This window comes from Acomys minous (genome assembly GCF_964271855.1).
Source record: "Acomys minous genome assembly, chromosome: 13".
Lineage (NCBI taxonomy): Eukaryota > Metazoa > Chordata > Mammalia > Rodentia > Muridae > Acomys > Acomys minous.
This window is the reverse complement of record NC_140495.1, coordinates 63,875,504-63,895,231: the sequence shown is the minus strand read 5'-3', so window position 1 is coordinate 63,895,231 and position 19,728 is coordinate 63,875,504. Positions and strand designations below refer to the sequence as shown.

At 47.4% G+C, this 19,728-nt stretch overlaps 1 protein-coding gene across 3 annotated transcripts in view; it reads left to right on the top strand.

Annotated features, from left to right (window-relative positions):
• CLIC5 (chloride intracellular channel 5) overlaps positions 1 to 15,080 on the top strand; it is a 177,606-nt gene extending 162,526 nt beyond the window's left edge. For all 3 annotated transcript variants that reach the window (XM_084754137.1, XM_084754135.1, XM_084754136.1), the window contains exons 5-6: positions 4,295 to 4,476; positions 10,149 to 15,080. In XM_084754137.1, the coding sequence (XP_084610263.1) occupies positions 4,295 to 4,476; positions 10,149 to 10,316 (350 nt within the window). In that variant the 3' untranslated portion in view covers positions 10,317 to 15,080. The remainder of the gene's footprint in view (positions 1 to 4,294; positions 4,477 to 10,148) is intronic.
• Positions 15,081 to 19,728: the final 4,648 nt, after the last annotated feature.

Here is a 19,728-nt window from a genome sequence, read left to right as displayed (position 1 = left end):
CCAGAGGTGCTGCTGGCCTCAGCTCACTCCACTGCCCCATGCTGTGCCCAGGTGCTGGCAACCCAGGGCTGAGCCAATGCTTGCAGAAACTTGGTGGAGGCTGAATCAGGATCTTGGCTCCCCGTTCCCATTCCCCACTCAGCCCCCATGCCTTGGTAAGACTATATTATTTTCTTAGCTCAAATTGCCATTTTCAACTCATTATTTCTCTATGACGAGAAAACAATATTGGCTCTTATGTAATAGCAACCTCAATGAATCTGGAAGCGATCATGGAATGGGTGGATTTTTTTTCTCTCTTTATAAAAAAAGAGAGAGAGAGAGAAATAAATTTGAGATTGTTTGCATATGGCTGAGAATATTTATGAACTCTTCCCCCTTTTTCCTCATTGCATATTTTACCCGGCACATTTGTGTGTCATACAGAATAAATCTTTATGGGGAACAGAGGCAGAAAGGGGGAATAGAGCAATTAAAAGTCTGGGCATCCATCAAGTTCATGGGACATTAGCCATCACGGGTCACTGGATGCTCTGGTCTGTCTGAAGTTAGTTACTTCAGCCAGCATCTCCGAGGAAGTGTTTCAGAGGCAAGATTTCAAACATACACACACACACACACACACACACACACACGCACACGCACACGCACACGCACATACACACACACACATACACGTGCACGCACACACACACACATACACACACACTTGTCATCCTGATCTCTTTCCTATCCCTCTTACTGGTGTGGAAAGTTCACTACGGGTGGTTTCAAAGCCCAAATGCCATCAGCCAAAAGAGCTCATATAATCTTGGGGCTTCAGGGCTGAGCCAGCAGAAGGAAGGAGAACGCTGGAAGAGAAAGGCCAGGTACTGCCCTGCCGCCACTGATTGGTTACCCTGGCAGTGTTTCAGCATGTGGGGATGGTGGCTCAGCCTCCCTCTGATCATCCATTTCTACACGGATTGCCACCAACAAGGATTCCACGAGGCATAAAGGGCATAGTTACGGCCATGCATTAAACGTACAAGGGAGGGCTCATGGTGGCGGCACGTGCCTGTAATCTTAGCACTAGGGCGGTGGAGACAAGAGAGCCAAACGTTCAAAGGCGTCTCCAGCTAGTTTTTGAGGATGAGGCCAATCTAAGCCTCATAAGCAAGTCTAAAACGCAGTTTAAAAAGGTAAAAAGGAAGGAGGGAGAGAAAGCCCCACTTTGGGGCCCTGACTTCAGGACTGAGGAGGCCACTGAGCATCTCCCATTCTGTGTGGCATCTTGAGATGTTTAAACCTATGTGGATTTGAAAGTATGGGCGGATTCACACAGACGGAAGGATGACGGTGGGTGAACTGGGTCATAAGACAACAGCGATCATCACTGACACACCTGGTGCAGCCCAGCCCCTTGAATCAGGAGCTCCTCTTGCACTGTCTGAGTGGACTGAGCCCATAGGGGGCCATGTGTGGCCTGGGGGCTCTTCATTGTCATCCTGAGATGAGGAAACTGTTACTCAGTGAAGCTGGGGAGCTAACCTCTAGCCACAGAGCAGTACCAGGGCCAGGGGCACGGATGCGATTTATGGTGCCCAAAGCTAATGCAATAAGCATAAACAAGGAAGTAAAAAACCATGCCCAAGGCCTGCGAGAGAGCTATTCAGTTAAAGGACCTTGAAGCTATAACCTCAACAGTGAAACCATTCTAAGCCAGCTCCTAACCTCGGGTACCTGCAGTGGCTTCTTTCCCGCTTCTCCTCTCATGTCCCTACCATGATTAACACCAACTCCAAGCTCGATGCTCCCGACAAATAATCTAGAGTTGCTGGGTACCTGACTAATGAGCAGAGAGCATGCTCACAGCATACGCGCCATGTTGTAATGACGCAGGGCATCTATTACTGTTTCTGAACTTCCCCCCTTCCGTTTCCAGAGCTCCTTTGACAGACAGCTGGAATCTATCCAGAGCTAGTCTTCCAGGGTCTCCATCGTTGCTTCAGGCCTCTTTGCCAAACCCCTTTATTGTTTGTCTGTAAGGTCTCTATCAGGCATTTGAAGTTAGGACTTGATATATCTCCTCTCCTTTGCGTACTCCTGCATACCCTTGGATGAAATTCGCTGATCGAATTTAACAAGCATACCACGAGTATGGTCACTTTTAAATGTCAACTTGCCACAGTCTAAAATATCCTGGGAGGAGCGTTTCAATTGAGGATTTGTTTAGCTCAGGTTGGCCAGGAATCATATCGATCGGTCATAGATAATGAAAATATGTAGCCTCTTGTGGGCGGCACCACGGCCTAGGCGGGGGTTGTGAGTGGTACCATGCCCTAGGCAGGGGGTACGGGCTGACGGATACAGGACAGGAAAAAGCCGGGCAAAAGATCAAGCATACAGGAAAGCAGCCTGCGTATATTTGTTTCTCTCTGCGCTTAACTGTAGATGCGGTGTGACGGGCTGTCTCAGGGTCCTGCCTTTGTGACTTCTCTACAAAGATGATGTGCAATCCCTTCCCCTATGCTGCCTTGTATCAGGATGTTTTAGCAGGACAACAGACACAAAACTAGAATACTGTTTTGTTTTGTTTTCCTTTTCCCACTGTGATTGGGTTTTTTTGCTCCACTCTATCACTGAAAGGAGTAGAGGGATTTGGGCAAGCAAACAAATCCTGCATGAGACGCGATCGCTTTGGGGGGAAAGGCACAATGAGTATTGTCTGGTACCCACCCTCTGCGCTAGCCCTTGAATAGCCTGGTAATCCCATCACGGTCCAGACAATCACTGAAGGGAGTTCAAGCATTTTTTTCCCAGCCCTTCTCACTCTATTCTCCCAAGCTGGGAAACACAAAGCAGATGATGAAGATGAGTTCAAATGCCACACCAGGGAAAAGGAAGTAGTGAGAAACTAACTAACGGCCTCTAGCTGGTTTCCAAACATTCCAGGAAGTGTTCAGCAGCATTGTCCCAGACTGGTTGTCCCTCCATTGTCTCAAACAAAAGGCCTCCTATGAAAAGGCAAAAGTAGGTTATGTGGGAGGGGCTAATTAATGACAGACACATCTGGGAAATCGTGAAAAGGAGGACAGGCCTCACAGCCTCTCTCCTCTGGATGGCAATGTCCACTTGTATCTGCTCCCATGGGCACCAGCTGGGACTCCCATATTGTAAACCAGAGTCTTGGGGGGAGGGGGGGTTGAGGAGTAGGGATGTTGTCACAGGCCCAGTGGCTAATGACCAGCCAGCCATCTATTCTACAGTTGCCCTGTATATTCAGGTGCAGTTTCCACGTCACCTTTCTGTGACTAAAGAGGTCCTAATGCTCATATGTGTCTAAATGAATCATTTGAAAGTTGGTCAGGACAAGGACATAAAGGTCTTCTGCCACCTCATCTCCCTTTCAATGGTCACTCTCTGACCCACATCTGTGGCAGGTCTCTATGGAAGTGGAGTTGATGGCACATTGCTAGTGGCCATTCCTGTCTGGTGCATTGTTCTGGCCACTTGGGACAGCTTTGAGCTCTCTGCTGTAGATGAACCTGCAGTGTGCCTCTCTGATACCCACTGGACCTCTGCAAGTCACCCTAGACAATATGTCCTGTCTCCTAAAGGCCTGGTCCCCTCTCCTCCAGGTGGGTTAGTCAAAGTTATGCTAGATCCTAGGCTAGAGATAAGCACTGTGAACGTGCTGATATGTATCCTAGGTGCTCTATCTGTCTCTTTCTCTCTCTGTCTCTATTTCTCTCTGTCTTGCAGTCTCTCTGTCTCTGTTTCTCTCTCTTTTTGTCTCTGTGTCTCTGTGTCTCTGTCTCTGTCTCTGTCTCTGTCTCTGTCTCTCTGTCTCTCTCTCTCTCTGTCTCTCTCTGTCTCTCTGTCTCTCTCTCTCTCTCTCTCTCTCTCTCTCTCTCTCTCTCTCTCTGTGTGTGTGTGTGTGTGTGTGTGTGTGTGTGTGTGTGTGTGTGTGTGAGCAAGTGGCCAGGGACCAGGAGAGGGTGTTAGATTTCCTAGAGCTGGAGTCACAGGTGGCCAGGAACTGCCTGGCATGGGTTCTGGAAAACAAATTCCAGTTTTTGGTAGAGCAGCAACTTCTGCACCATCCTCTCTCAAGCCCCAGGCTTTGCCATTTTAGGCTGTCTAGTACACTCCCGTGGAGTCATGCTCACGGCTACCAGGAGTTCTGTTGTGTCTGCTGAAATGGCAGAGCGGTGATGAAGACATGGCTCAGCCTAACTTGGTCTACTCTGGGGTTGCCGTGGCTGCGTTTGGTAAGAAGAGAGCTGACCTTTCTCTTGTTCTCCCATGCCAGCCCTTGAGAGAGGCTTGACGAAGGCGCTGAGGAAGCTGGATGACTACTTGAACACCCCTCTGCCGGAGGAGATTGATAGCAATACCCGCGGGGATGAGAAAGGGTCCCAGCGCAAGTTCCTGGATGGGGATGAGCTGACCCTGGCCGACTGCAATCTGCTGCCCAAGCTGCATGTGGTCAAGGTAAGAGACATCAGTTGGCTTCATCTCAGGCCCAGCCAGCCAGGCGGATGAGTCAGGGCAGTAACTCCCGGAAGCTAAGACTCAGGGTTCTGAAGTCAAATCTGTTAGGAGGACCCCAGATCAGCCTTCACTGCTTGCTGGGTGAAAAGCCTCTCTTGAGACTCAATTTTTTAAAATTAATTTATTCAGATTACATCTCAATTGTTATCCCCTCACTTGTATCTTCCCATTCCTCCCTCCCTCCCTCTTTCACCCTGTTCTCCTCCCCTAGGTCTATGACAGAAGGGGACCTCCTCCCCACCATATGGTCACAGCCTATCAAGTCTCATCCTGATAGCCTGCTCATCCTTTCTCTGAGTGCCACCAGGCCTCCCCACCAAAGGGGAAGTGGTCAAATATGGGGCACCAGAGTTCATGTGAGACTCAATTTTTAAAAAAAAAAATATATTACCACATGGATGTCACTTTGACAATAGTCTCTGTGAGAACAAAAGTCTTTTCCACATGTAGTGGCCATTTAATAAATCTGGTCTGATCAACTACTATGTGCCTTTCAGGACACTCATGTTTTTTTTTTTCTGCCCTCCATTGAGGAGAAGGCTAGCCATCATTCGTCAACAGGGTGTATTTGCTACTTTCAGCCGCAGCACATAGACTAGACACGTAGACTGTCCTCCAATCAGAGCACACACCAGCTTGTGGTGAAGTCACATAGCTGACCACCAGCCTGGGGTTAGAGCTAAAACTGAGGAGGGAGCCACATGCTTCTTGGGCAGGCCAATACAACACTTCAGTATGAAGACACTTTGGGCTCAGGGCCAAGCTAAAGATCTCTTATAGCTCCAACCAAGTATGTCACTTTGAAGCTATTAATTATCGCAGGCCATGCCCACCAAATTGTGCGTTCTTTACTCCCTCCCCCACCCCCCACCCCCCGAGGAATAAGCAGAACCATTAGGCATGTGTGATGTCCGTCGGTTGCACGGTGTCACAGGGACATAATGGAAAGATCAGAAGGCCCAAGTTCTACCTCATCGTCTGCCACCAGCTGGCAGGCTGGACCAGGGCAAGTCCTTTCATCCTTTAGGATTTCATTCCTTTCCCCTTGGGCCTAAAAGAAGGGGAGTGGGTCAAATCCTCCCTGCTTTCTTTTGCATCCTTCTTTCCTTCTCTCCTTTCTACTCCCAACACGTATGGGCAAGTCACCTACGCATCCTTTGTGAAAGTAGGCAAACGCATGCCTCCCAGGCTCCTCCCTCCTGCTCCGAACGTCTCAGCTCCTGCCAGCCCTAAATGGCTAAGTTAATCCCCTGTCCTTGGAGACAGTTCAGTGGGTTTCTAGCTCTGGGACGCTGAGGATCAGACAGGGGGATGGCCTAGGAGGGAACAAAGGCTGGCCCTGGACTGCCCGTCTCCTTGGATTTCTGCTGATCCAGCTTATCAGATCCAGGGACCTGGCAAACCTCTGCAGTGCAGAGAGCATGAACAGGAGCCAAGGCGGTCTGGCCTCCGATGCCAAAATTTAATCCGGGCTATGGGAGTTAACTGTTTTCATATGAAACAGCCAACTCAGAGCGTGAGCACAGACCCAGCCTGCCTACCTTTACATCTGTCCCCATCCCCGGATGCTCAGTGGCTGTGGCCCACACTCACTGAGAGCCTGGTCTGGGCTTTTCTGGCTCAGCACTGTGACTGTGTTCTCTGTGAGGCAACTTGGGGGGGAGAGATACATATATAAATACAAATATAGATCCTTTAAGCACATGTCTGCTAATTCCAAGCTAATAGAGACAACACAGAATGTGTATTCTAGTTTGCTTTTCTGTTTCTCTGGTCAAACAATGGCCTTAGAGGTTTATTTGGTGTATATGTTCACATCATAGCCCATCATGGCGGGAACTCAAGGCATGAACTTAGAGGCAGAAACTAAAGCAGACACCAAGGAGGAACACTGCTCACTGGCTTGCTCCTCTTGGCTTGCTCATAACAGTTACCTTTCTTATACAGTCCGGGCCTGCTTGCCTAGGAATGGCACCACCCACAGTGGGCTGGGCACTCTTACGTCAATTAGCAATCAAGAAAAAGGCCCTATAGACATATCCCCAGGGCAATCCAATGAAGTTCCTTTTCCCAGATGGCTCTAGTTAGTGTAAAGCTGACACAAAACTAGCCAGTACGGTTCTTACTTAGCACTGAGCTTGAAACCCAACACCACAAAAACAAATGAATAAGTCAGTGAATAAAACCCAAAATTAAAATGCTAGCATTAACAAAACATGAGTTTATCAATCAGTGTAAAATATCATCCCCACTGCGTTCTCTTTGAGATCAGTTGCACAGAGACACATATATAGTCTAGGCTATTCTCAAAATTAACAGCCTCCTGCCTCAGCCTCTTGAGTATTTGGACTACAAGTTTATGGTGTAGGGTTGGACTGTGCATGCCAGCTCTTAGTAGACTCATTTACTTTATTGTGCACCATTTTTATCCCACCTGGCTAATCCCTGCTAATTCCTTTGGCCAGACCATCATCACTGCCAAGATTTGCTCTGAGCCAAGGCAATCTCTTCTCAAAGGCCCCTGGTCAAATGTGAAAGCCCTCCTTTTGCAGTGACCAGAGGGAACTCTAGGACAATGGTGGCTAGTCGCCTTTGCTTACTGGTCCCATTCAAGCAGAACAGAGCATTGTGGGTTGCTTCTTTGTTCGCCACCAGGAAAGAATAATTTCATATCAAGAAGTTCTGCATCTTGAACACTGGGAAAACCAGATGTTTCTGGAAGTCCCCATGCTCAGGGGCAGCCTCTTTCCCAGGGGACGCTCTAGAGTTACAGAAACTTGTTAACGTGGAGCCCTGTGGGTGTGGATCATGCAGAGATGAAACCTGGGCTTTTGAGGGGAGGTAGATGGTTGGCTGTGTTGGGAGCCGATCTTTGCAGTGGAGTCCTTGTTGTGTCTTGTTATTTCTGGGTCAGCACAATGTAGTTTTAGATGTGTGGGCAGAATAACAAGCTGCTATAGGGGAAAAAAAGCCCGTAGATTAACTGTGAGGGGCGTATGCCTCCTGCCTTGGCTTCCATCATTGCTGCAGGATAATAATAACTTTTTTTTTCAGAGCCAAACAGACTTTCCTGGTAAGGAACAAGTAGGGTATTCATAACCCCAGCGTTACGAAAAATAAAAAATAAAAACAAACAAACAAAAAGCAAATTGGAAGATAGATTTGGAGATAACCATAGGGTTGGAGGAATTAACTGGCAAAGGAGAGATTCTGTGGAAGGGGGTTGTCACAGAACAAGGGACCATCCATAAAACCTGAGCCCAGAGACAAGAGCAGTGGAAGTCCATCCGCCCTTTCTCAAAGGGAAGAGCAGACGTTAATATAAAAGTTCGAGGGTCCTTCAATGACTACTCAGCGGAGAACGGACATAAGGACAGAGAACCTCTGTAAGATGAAAACTTTTAGAGTTTGGATGAGACCAAGGATCTAGCAAACCCTGGGCAAGTGTGCATGGGGGCCGAGTTTCCCTTTCCAACACAGTGAAATCCAAGGTGCCGCAGGAAGCACTTCTCTTCTTCTGTCTGAACTGGCGCAGAGAAGTAGGACATGTCAGATGAACTCTGAATCTGAGGCAGTGTCTTGGGTCTCTCCAGGTGTCAAAGCACCAGGGTGTCATCCTCTGAGTGTGGACAGTGAGAAGTCATGTATTAATAAACTGGCACTTTGGGCAAAGGATCTGAGTTGCCATATTTTTTCATCATTTGCATAGGGCTGGTGGAAAGGAGGGTGATGGGGGAGCAGGAAGTGCAACCACTGTTCCAGATGCCCAATGGGCACTTCATGATCGTTCCTATAACCGGCAGTGGCTTCCAACTTTCCTAACGCTGTAACTCTTTAATATAGTGCCTCCTGTTGTGGTGACTCCCAGCCATAAAATTATTTTTTATGGCTACTTCATAACTGTAATTTTGCTACTGTTATGAATCATAATACAGTCTCAGGCGACCTCCGTGAAATGGTTGTTCAACCCCTCAAAGGGGTCGCGACCCCCCAGCTTGAGAAGCCCTGCAACAAGTCATGAATCTTTCCACCTCTTGTGGCTGTAGTTTGCTCATTGCTGAAGAGTTTCCACCTTTGAAGGGAAAGGATTTGGAAGGCAGGAGGCGTGACTCATTGGGATGGTTTGCTTAGCGGGCATGGTACCTTGGGCGCAAGCCTCTGCAACACAGAGGCTGGGAGGCAGCTCATCATCTATAGCTAGATGCACCTTGTCAGATGTTGGGATAACTGAAGATACCAATGATTAAATTCAACTCTTTACCAAAACCTTACTTGTTGAATGTCTGTGCCTCACCTTTCTAATCTGTGCAATAGGAGTATAATTTTTGCAGCATTCTTCAGAGATTTAAGTAGCTTTGTAGCCGTTCCAAGTAGCTTATTTAACACAGCACCCAGATGAGGGGCCGGCTCATGTGCCAGTCTTGTCAGCTGTCACAATCTATATAGTCTTTAGGATTAGGGAGGGATCTAGAAACGCAAAGGCTTTGGTCCCTCCCTGTCCTGCAGCCTCTTGGATGCTGGGGAGGAGGGAGGGATGCTGTCCTCACCCTTGTGACTCAGGACAGAAGGTATCCTGTATCTTACCAGAAGCTCAAAACTGGAATGAGAGCCACGAGGGAACGAGCACTCTCCCTGGTGTGGAAGAAGCTCTGGAAACGAGCCTTTCAAGCAGTGGGTTGCCATTTTCTTCCACTTGGCATAATTTCCTGCGGACTGTACATTATCCATATGGGAAGGGAGAAGAAATCCTCCCATGGCTGAGCTGGGGGGGTCCTGAGGAGGAGGATGTCAGATCCTGTGGTTTGGTACCCCCCCTGTTAAAGAGAAAACAGAGGAAGTCAGAAGCAGAACTCTGGGAAAGATACTCCTCCATGCTCCCCCTGCCTGACTCTGACGGCTACAGGCAAGACTGACTAATGGGCAGGTGCCAGTGAGCCCTGAATAAAAGGCCCTTGTTAAAGCATATATATGGCGAAGTTGTTAATATTGACACAGCATTAAACCAAGAGCAAGGCTCTTCTGTGTGCAAGACCCCGGGAGAACTCATAGGTCACGTGCCCAGAAAGGTCTGACTACACAGACCTCATTTTTAAAAGCCTGTCGTGCCAGCCTCCATGCAACAAAGAGGCAGATGCATGAATATAGCTATGTTATAACGTACACCAATTATGTCTATCTCAAAAAGTTTTCTTTATCTCTGGTGGTTTTCTTCACAGCACACCTTTTTCATTTGTGTGTGTGCGTGTGTGTGTGTGTGTGTGTGTGTGTGTGTGTGTGTGTGTGTGTGTGTGTGTGTGTGTTTGGTGTTCTTATCCAAGTTTGCATGCTTGTCATCATGTGTGTGCGCAGGTACGTATACACATATATGTTCATGCGTGTGGAGGCCTGAGGCTAAAATCAGAAATCATCCTTAGCTTCTTTTCCACTTTATTCATTAAGTCAGGCTCTCTCAATCAAACCCAGAGCTTGCTGATATGGCTAGTCTTTCTAGCCAGGGTCTCTCAGCCTCGCAGCACGCAGATGTACCTGATACTCACGAGCCCGTGCCCTGACACCTCCCGATGAATGGTACCCTGCCTTCACATCACCTCTTCCTTGTCATCTTTGCTTAGATTGTGGCTAAGAAGTACCGAAACTATGACCTCCCAGCAGAGATGACAGGTTTGTGGCGGTACCTCAAGAATGCCTACGCGCGAGACGAGTTCACCAACACCTGTGCAGCTGACAGCGAGATCGAGCTGGCCTACGCAGATGTCGCCAGGCGCCTCAGCCGGTCCTGAGCTTAGCCACCTGATCCAAATCCTGCCGCAGAAGACTTCTACTTCTCCCAGAGGCCCTCAACCCTACAGACTCTTCCTCCTCGTTGCCTTGGGGGGAAATATTTAAAAAAAAATTAGGCCACATCTTCCTGGCACCCCTGAACTCAACTCCAGCCTTGTAGGTTCTAAGATCAGTGCCATCCTTCTGCCTTGTCCTGCAGGAGCCTGGCAAGCAGAGAGGACACGGTAGCAGATTTTTTTTTCCACCTGCCGGCCTGATCTAGGGTCAGCATATCTGGGGTCAGTTTGGAAAGCTTCTGTGCAGTTTGTCACTGTCCCCTTCTGCCAACATTGTAATGCTTTCTCAGAGGCTCTAACAACGTAAAATGATGGCTTCTCTCCCACCCCTTCTATAGATGATTGGCATTGTATAATCATTGGGGAGGCAGTGATGGGGGGGGGTGTGCAGCTGGGTGTGACTGTGGGGATCCAGCAAAGCAAGCCCCAGCTGCTTTTTGTGACAGAGGGCCAGATGGTGACATCCCCATGGACGCACCCCACTTTGCTACAATGCTGGGACTGGTGCAATATGATCACATCCTGGCCAGCACTGACCCCCCTCCCCAGCATTTTCCTTTTGTCTCCATTTTGCCACAAAGGCAGTTGACCTATAATTCTAAACTGAAGGGACTGAGATGGAGAGGGGCTTCTGGGAAGCAATGTTGATGCCAAAAGGCCCATCCGGGTCTACAGCCACAGGGGTCACTGGCTGGAGATCACATGAGTGTGTGTGACTGTGTTCTCTATAAGAGTGGCTTTGGGTTGGAGAAAGAGTGGGGCATGGGGTGGGAGGAGATGAAAGTTCCATATGAATTTGATGTAGCCTAGAAAACTTTTAGACAGGTCTTCTCTCTCGTTATCTAAGTCTTGGGCTGGTGTCACGGCACACATACCAACCATAAAGGAGACTCCAGCATAGGCCAAAAATGTCTTCCAGGCCCTTCCTAGTCACTTGTGGCTGTGGGTTGCTACCTGGCTGTGCTCACGATCCCGGCTTCTTTAGCCCCAACCTCTGAAGGAAGAGAAATTCTATTAGGGAATGGTGTGACCATAGGCTACCTTAGGAAGAAAGTCCGTGGGCCTTTCTGACTGGGAAGCCACAACTTCTTGCATTTGGAAAATAGGTACTGCCCTGGGTCCATTTTCCCACCATCTTACTCAACATACTATCAGATTTTTAAGAAAAGGAAATCTTTTTCTCTCAAGCTAGTATTTCTCTCCTTAGTCATTTTCCTTGAGTTTTGCCTACAAAAAACTCATGAGGCCTGAGCATAGGACCCTGGGATGATCAAGCTATATGACAAAATGAGTTAATCATTAGCTCTTCCTCCTCTAATGAGTTAGTGAGAGTCTCGAAGAAACCCATTCGCAGGGCCTCAGCTCCAACAATCTTGCCTTCTGTGCTGCTGCCAGCGGAGGGTGAGGCCCCTGGGGCCGGAAAGGCCCTGGACTTGGCTCATTGCTCTGGAAGGTGGGGCAGCACGGGTTCTTTCCATAGAAACATCAACATGGGCTAACCCAAGCAGTCGCTGGACCCACCTTCCTCCAGGGATCTCCAAAGCAAAGAGTGACCATTGATCCGAGGAGGGAGGAAACAGGAGGTCTCCCTAGCCCGATGGGGAAGAGGACTCTGCCTGCTAGGACATTTTATAAACCTGAAAGGGCTTTGAAGAGGCAAAAAAAATGAGTCGATTCATTTCCATCGCTACAGGAACCTTTCCACAGGCCCTCGGCAAGCTGCCCCTGGGGACGTTTAAAAGTGTAGGACTGCTTAGGGAGCAGCCCTTTTTACTTCAGGGAAGAGCCCTCAATGGGCCTTCTGGGAGAGGGGAGCTTCCGGAACCTTCAGAAAGGCTGTTTAGTTAACAAGAAACCAAGCTGTTCTCAGAGCTTACAGGCACAGCGTAAACCCCAGGCTGCTCCCAACCCTGAGTCCCACAAGTGGGCTGATGGTGACGACATGAAGGTTGGCATACACACAGAGGGGCCTCAGAGGGAGTCGAGGAGAATACTCAGAACCTGCATGTCATGTTCTGAGCCCAGCAATCGGCAAGTCTTTAAAAAACAAACCCTGCAAGCCGAGTCAATATTGTTTCTAGAAGGTTCTCCCGTGTGGTAAGGGTAGTTTTACATAACTCACAATATTTAGGCAATGTTGGATGTTACAGGGTCAGTCATGACCCCTTTAAAGAGAGAAGGGAGGCTCTTCTGAGTGCTTTAATTCGGAAGTGATCTTAATTTTATCAGAGAGCCATAGTGAGACTGACCAATGGAACCGCAGGAAAGGCTGCTTAGTTACTAGGAAACCACTCGGTTCTCAGAACTTAACAAGCAGGCAGTATGAACATCAGGCCACTCTCAGCTGTGGTATATAAAAACAGCAATGAATTAAACGAGGGTTGCCCTTCCCCCAAGGAGATTTTTCTCTGGAGACTCCAGCTTCTCTGGAACCTGGTCTTAACCTGGTCCAGTGTGTGATTCACCATCTGCAGCTACCTCAGTGTTGAGGTTCCAAGCCCCAGCTCAGACTGTGTGGAAGGGTTACTGTGTGGACTCCACCTGCAGAAACTCTGGAGAGGAGCTATTCTGGTGATGCCAGTGACCCAGTGCCCCGGGGAGCATTTGCGTGGTAGGGGAAAGGAAGCTATTACGATGGAGCTAAATTTTTTAAAATTTATTCATCTCTCACCTTGGATTGTCACATGACAATCTTGTGTGTGGGGGGATAGAAGTGGGAGGCAAGACAGACAGCTAGAGTCAGGCTCAGAATTATAGTGTTGACTGTACCTACCTATTTAAAACTGCCTACTTCTTAGCTTGACCCAGAGAGAAGGCATCTGTTAAGATATTGGCAACCACACATGGTAAGATGAAAAGCGAATCGTTGGTTGTTTCAGAACATAATTTCATTTTCTCCCGAAAAAGAAAACTCTCTGGTAAATTTAGGAGCCCAGGCATGTGTACGTCTTACCTTTTAAACAAGGGGCCTAAGTAGCCTCCAGACACCAAACTAATCGATTGCAAAGTAGGAAACAGCCAGTCAGTTTCTTTGGCCAGACAATCCCAAACTAGTTAGTTGCAGCTTCCTGGTAGATGGCACAGCCCCTGGTGCTCCTGTCTGGTGCTGGGGAAGACCAAACAGGATCGTGGTGTTTTCATAAAAAAAGCTGTTCCGGGAGTTGTGGGCTGAGCATATTTCTGCTGCCTTTTGGTTCCTGTGAGACTAGGCGACAGTAGTAAAGGCACTGCCTGCGCTTAGAGGTGGACATTCTGCAGCCGGACAGTCCTAAGCGTTTTAGGACCACCAGGGCACAGACACATGCTGACTGTCTACTAGTCCCTGGAACCTGCCAGGCCCGGGCAAATTGTATTATGAAGAAGGCTGAGGCAGAAGCTGTGTGTCCATCTAATAGGAGTTGGAAGATTTGCACCTGCAATCAAAATGTTCTAGAAGCAGTCGGTGCCTGGTAGGGAGGTGTTTCTGGGTTTCCCCCTCCATTCCTCCATGGTCCAGGAGTCACCTCAGCTGCAAAATGAGTCAGGATACTAACAGCCTTGCTTGGAGATGTGAAACACTAACGAGTGATTGAAAATGAGTTCAGTGATTTTCAAAGACTGCATTTTTTTGAGATCTACATGTTTGTATCATCTATATTCATATATATCGTAACTGTAGATAACATCATGAAGAGTCCTTAGAAGACATGAAGGAAGGAAGTGTGCCTATGAAGCGCCAGATTCTGGTGTTGGGAGAACATTTGCGATCTTGTCATTGGCCATGGGGCCCTTCTACAGACCGGCCAGTGACCTGTGTCCACTGCTCTGTACCACGCAAACTAACAGCTTGTGCCTGAGTTATAAGTGTATTTTCTTCTCCCTTTATCAATATTCCTTTCCCATCCTAGCTTCAAGACACTTTATCTCATTATTAAGTATGAATCAAACTTCGTAGTCTTTTAAATGGTGTTTAAAGAGATAAGTCTATTCTCCATTACCACCGCATGCATTATCCCAAATAAACAAGACATTGTCCCAATATAAGGTTTGAGTTCAGCCATATTTTTTATAAAATCAATCTGGTGTTTGGCAAAGACAGTTTTGAAGACATGGTATTTTTGTGTATAGCTACAGATGTCCCAACACGGACTATGGATATATTTATAGAAAATGTCAGGTTCAGACCTAGCACAGTTGTAGAGTGTTTGTTTAGCAGGCATGAGAGCCTGGGTCAGATCTCCAGCACTGCATAAATCTGGCCTGGTAATGAACACTGGTAATCCCAGCTCGAGGACAGTGGAGGCAGGAGGATTAGAAGTTCATGGTCAGCTACATTATAAGTCGGAGTCCATTTTGAGCTACATGAGACCCTGTCTCAAAACAAACAAACAAAAACAAGTATTCAGCTGATATTTGAATTTGTGCCCCCACCCACCCAGCAAGTCACATAATGTTTTCATTTTTATAAGCTGAGGAATTAGCTGATTTAGCAATTCTAATTCATTGTATGTAGACACTCCAAATAATGGTGACTCGCTTTTCTTGAGACCTTTAACTGTGGTGAGAACAGGCCTTGCTTTCAAGCCTTACTAAATGCAACATGCCTTTGAATACACACCAAGTCGAGTGTTTTCTTCATATCCTTGAGCCAGCTGTAAATGCATTTTCCAGTCTTGATTGCTATTGACTGATTTAAATAAAGTTGGTTTATTTTCAAATATTACAAAAGATATCACTGGACTTCTTTGGGTAGGGTCTGTGCTGTTTAAAATGACAGTATAAACTCTCTCCTTTTTTCCCAAATAAAGATACTTAATTTCACATGAGGTACAGCCATTTTTAAAAATCAAAACAAATATAAAGGTGGGACTGAGCGTGGATCTGTGGTGGAGCCCTATCGTGCAAGATGCCATAGGTTCGATCCCCAGGATAGAAAGAAAGAAAAAGAGAGAAGGGATGAAAGAGGGAGGGAGAGAAGGAAAAAAGGAGTGAGGGAAGGAGGGAGAGAGGAAGAATGGAACAAAGAAAATAAAAGAGAAAGGTGGGAAGGAAAAAGGAAAGAGAGGGAGGGTATGGGACCAGAGAAGCCAGAAATCAAAAGCCTTGTAATATAACTCTTCCAATTCCTTTGTTGTTGTTGTTTTGTTGATTTTTGAGACAGGGTGTCTCTGTGTAGCCTTGGCTGTCCTGGACTTGCTTTGTAGACCAGGCCTCAAACTTACAGCGATCCACCTGCCTCTGCCTCCTGAGTGCTGGAATTAAAGGCGTGCGCCACCACGGCCAGCCATTTATTTTTTAAACCAGGAAGGCTATAAGTTATTTGACAGTACATGAGTGATGTAAACATTATACCCTATGAGCCCTGATTTCCATGTCCTCTCCGCATTGACATACCCAGAGGTAGACCAGCAAGTGACAGTCTAGTGTAAGTTAAGCTATCAATCTACTTGTGCCCAACGCTCCCTCCTGGCCCTGGTGGCCCCCAGCCTATCCCCAGAGCTAGGCTTCCAGTCCCTGCATCACATCACCGACGAGGGCTGGGCTTCCAGGGTTGCTGAAGCCAGCGGGATCTGTGTGGAGGCCACCTGTGAACTAGGGTCTTGTTCATCTTGTGTGGCTTCTCTGTGCAGTGAGAACAGCCTGTGAGAATCTTAGAAGTTATAGAACAGCTGGTGAGGAAGGGCTGTGTGGGGCGCAGGGCAGGTGTGTCAGGCTACCACAGCTATGCGACCACCCCTGACATGTTTTTGGCAGAGCTCTAGTTAGGCCAGGCAATAGTTCCCCCCCCTATGTCTCCTGCCTTACCCCATGCCACTCCACTGAAAATAATCTCATGCCCAGTTTCTTGGAAATCATCAGCAGTCTGTACCCACCCTGCCAGTTGGTTTCAGAGTGGGACTCTCAGGGGGTTACACCAGACGTGAGAGGGGAGATGTGCCCAAGAACTTCTGGAGAAAATGCCCTTTTTCTTAAAAAGAATTCTTTAAATCTCTGCTCCAGGGATGTCTGGATATTTGGTGTGTGTGTGTGTGTGTGTGTGTGTGTGTGTGTGTGTGTGTGTGTAAATGTGTGTGTGTGGTGTGCATGTATGCATATAGAGTATGGTGGTGGTGTGTGTGTATCCAAGATGTGTTGTTGCCTTGGAAGGACCTTGAGACACCTAGCACTGGGCCAGAGACAGCATCATACAATGTAAAACACACACTAGGAAACAAAAAGTCAGAACTTGAACCCTGAACCCAGTCCTAACTCTGGAATTCCTATGTCACTCATTCCAGATTATTCCAGAGTGTTTTGTTTTGTTTGTTGTTTCCCACCCCAAACTTCTCCTGAGTGACCAAAGGTATCCTATAGTGGCCAGGCTCATTGTTACTAGGCAACCGACACTCTATGTTTCCTTGAATGCAGAACTTGGACCAGAGAGCACAGGCTGGGTCAAGGGAGAAGCCATCTCACCTTAGCTATATCATGAAGAAACCAGGAAGCACAGCAGTATGCTGTGGTTTGCACTTGGAATGTCTGCCGTTGGCTCGTGTGGAACCTTTAGAAGGTGGAGCCTCACTAGTAGGAGGTCACTGTGGTCAGGCATCGAGGCTTATAGAGCAGCCTCACATCCTGTCTGCTTCCTGACAGCAGATGCAATGTGACCAGCCCCTCATGCTGCTGTGCCTTCCTCAGCAAGAAGGACTGAATCCTTTAAACCATGAGCCAAGATGAAATGTAAGCCCTCCTCTCTTAAGTTGCTTCTTGCCAGATATTTGGTCCCAGCAGTAACAGATACAGAGTATAATGGCTGGGCATAGTGTTGATGAGGTCCGAGTCCTGTTGCAGAGAAGCAGCCAAGAAGCAATCTTGGAAATGAAAGCAACTCATACTCAAAAAATACTGAGGCCCCTTTCTCTTTCATTTTTATTTTCTATTAGTGTGTGTGGTTTGAATGTGATATATGCTCGTGTGTGTGTGTGGCAAAGGACATTAGGCAGCCTGCTTCACCGCTGTCCACTTTTTTTTTTTTTAGGTAGGGTCTTTCACTGAGCTTGAAGCTAGGCTAAAGGCAAGAAACTCCCACAGATCCTCCTGTCTTCCCCCTACACAGTGCTGGGGTTACCAGTGTGTGCATAACCACACCTATGTTTTATGTAGGTGCTGGGACCTGAACTCGGGTCCTCATGCTTGTGTGGCCAAGTGTTCTTATCCACTCAGCCATCCCCTCCACCCCAGCTCCTTAGCTCTGGCAGTGAGGCCTCCCACACATAAAATACAGCAGTTTTCTTTTTAACTTAGGAAAAGTGTAGAGTATCAAACCAAGGAGGCAAGCAGTTCAGGCTGAAGACATGGGACAGTCACTGAGTTGTTCTGTGATCTTGGGCAGGGACTGGAGATTTCACAGTCTCTAGTGAAGAACGTTTATTGACAGGTAGGGCTTAATTCAGATGGAATGACTTCCTACAGGCAGGGTTCTCTGTGAACTTAATGAATGGAATGACACCAATGGGCAGATAATAAAGGGATAGCTGGTACTGGCCTAAGTGGGTTTTTAAGAAATTAAACGCCAGGTTTCTAGCTTGGAGTCAGTTCACGGAATACGCTTGTCTTCTATTCTCCTCGTACATGCAGCGAACCGTGCATCCTCCTGCAGGGAGAATGACCCCGAGGCTCTGCTGTGAAGCTCATCCGGCTGCCACAACTGAAGACAGAAAGTAGAGAAGACTCAAAAGTTGAAAACTTTGAAGATAAAGAATACCAGTGAAGCAGCCGAAGAGATGACTTGGTGGCTAAGCCTGAGTACTGCTCCCACAGAGGATCTGAGTCCAGTTCTCAGTATACACACTGGGCAGCTCACAACCACCCATACTCCAGCTGCAGCGGTCTGAGGCCATCTTCTGGCCAATTCTAACACCTGCACGCATATTACATTACTCCTCCCACTGCGTACACAACTAGAAGTTAAATATTTAATTAGAAAAAAATGTGGGTGAAAACAAAAAGATTCCATTCGCCCCCGCGTAGTGGTTTGGGTAGGAATGTCCCCTGCAGTCTCACGTGTTTGAATGCTTGGCTATAGGGAGTGGTGCTATTAGGACTTGTAGCCTTATTGGAGTAGGTGTGGCCTTGTTGGGGGAAAGTGTGTCACTGTGGGGGTGGAGACTTTGGTGTCTTATATGCTCAAGCTGCGCCCAGTGTGGCACACAGTCCCCTTCTGCTGCCTGCAGATCGGGGATGTAGAACTCTCAGCTCCTCCAGCACAATTTCTGAGATGCTATTGTGTTTACTGCTTAGGTTCTCTCTCATAAAAATATAGGTGTACTGCTCCCTCCCCCCACAGTTCAGCTAGCATAAATCTTGAAGCTGCCATGTTTGGGGATGAGCTGGCATGAACTACTTTTCCTGGCAGTTCTTGTTCTCTTTTAGACTTCCTGGTGCATTTTGAAACAGACACTGCCATACAGGTTTTCTTCCTTAACTGAAACATGAGAACACACACACACACACACACACACACACACACACACACACACACTCTAAAAAAAATAAAAAGACACTTTATTTTAGGCCATCCTAGATCCAAGTCCACAATGTCACCCACCAGCATGTGAGGTATAGGGGAGGCAGGGGGTCTTCTGACTTACAGAATTTGAAACAGTGCATCAGGAAGCTTTGGATTTGCAGAGAGATGTCCTTTTCTAGAATATTTTACCAGAATTTCTCAGACTTTGCCGATCTCTTGGAGTACAGAGTTAAACCAAATCTGTCCTCGTCGTAGATGAATGTGGAAGATCTAGGAGAAAGCTGGCAAGCTCAGCCCCAGAGCACTTGAAAGGATAAATCTGAAATCCTAGTGTCTGTATCTAAGCTAGCAGCCTCCAAGGTACTGCAGCCCCTCAAATAAGAGCCAAGAGACAGCAAAGCTTTGGTGGAATCCTTAATTAGTGCTGAAAGGAGACTAAATTCAGCTGGACTGGATGAACTTTTGGAAAAGGGTCTCTCCAGCTTTTCTCATTGCCCCATCACATGATCGTGAGTCATAGCACTCTGTGAAGACTATCTCTCCTCAACAGCCTGTGATCTTTACAGACTCCCAGACAAGCTAAGATGGCGCTCTGTCTTTGGCCTTTAATTTAACAAGATGCCACAGAACCCACAAACAAAGCCTAGGATCCAAGTGACGACTGTGATAGATTACAAGAGCCTCCCTGAACCACTGCACAGTAAAGGCCACAGCAGAGCCAAGTTCAACATCCAGAAGAGACACAGATCCCTGTAGTGACCGTGTGGTTATTTAATTCTAGAAAAGGGAACTATACAAGAGTGTTGAGGAGGATAATGAAAAGAGCAGTTAAATTCTAAACTGCCCACTGGAGACTATTTTAAAATG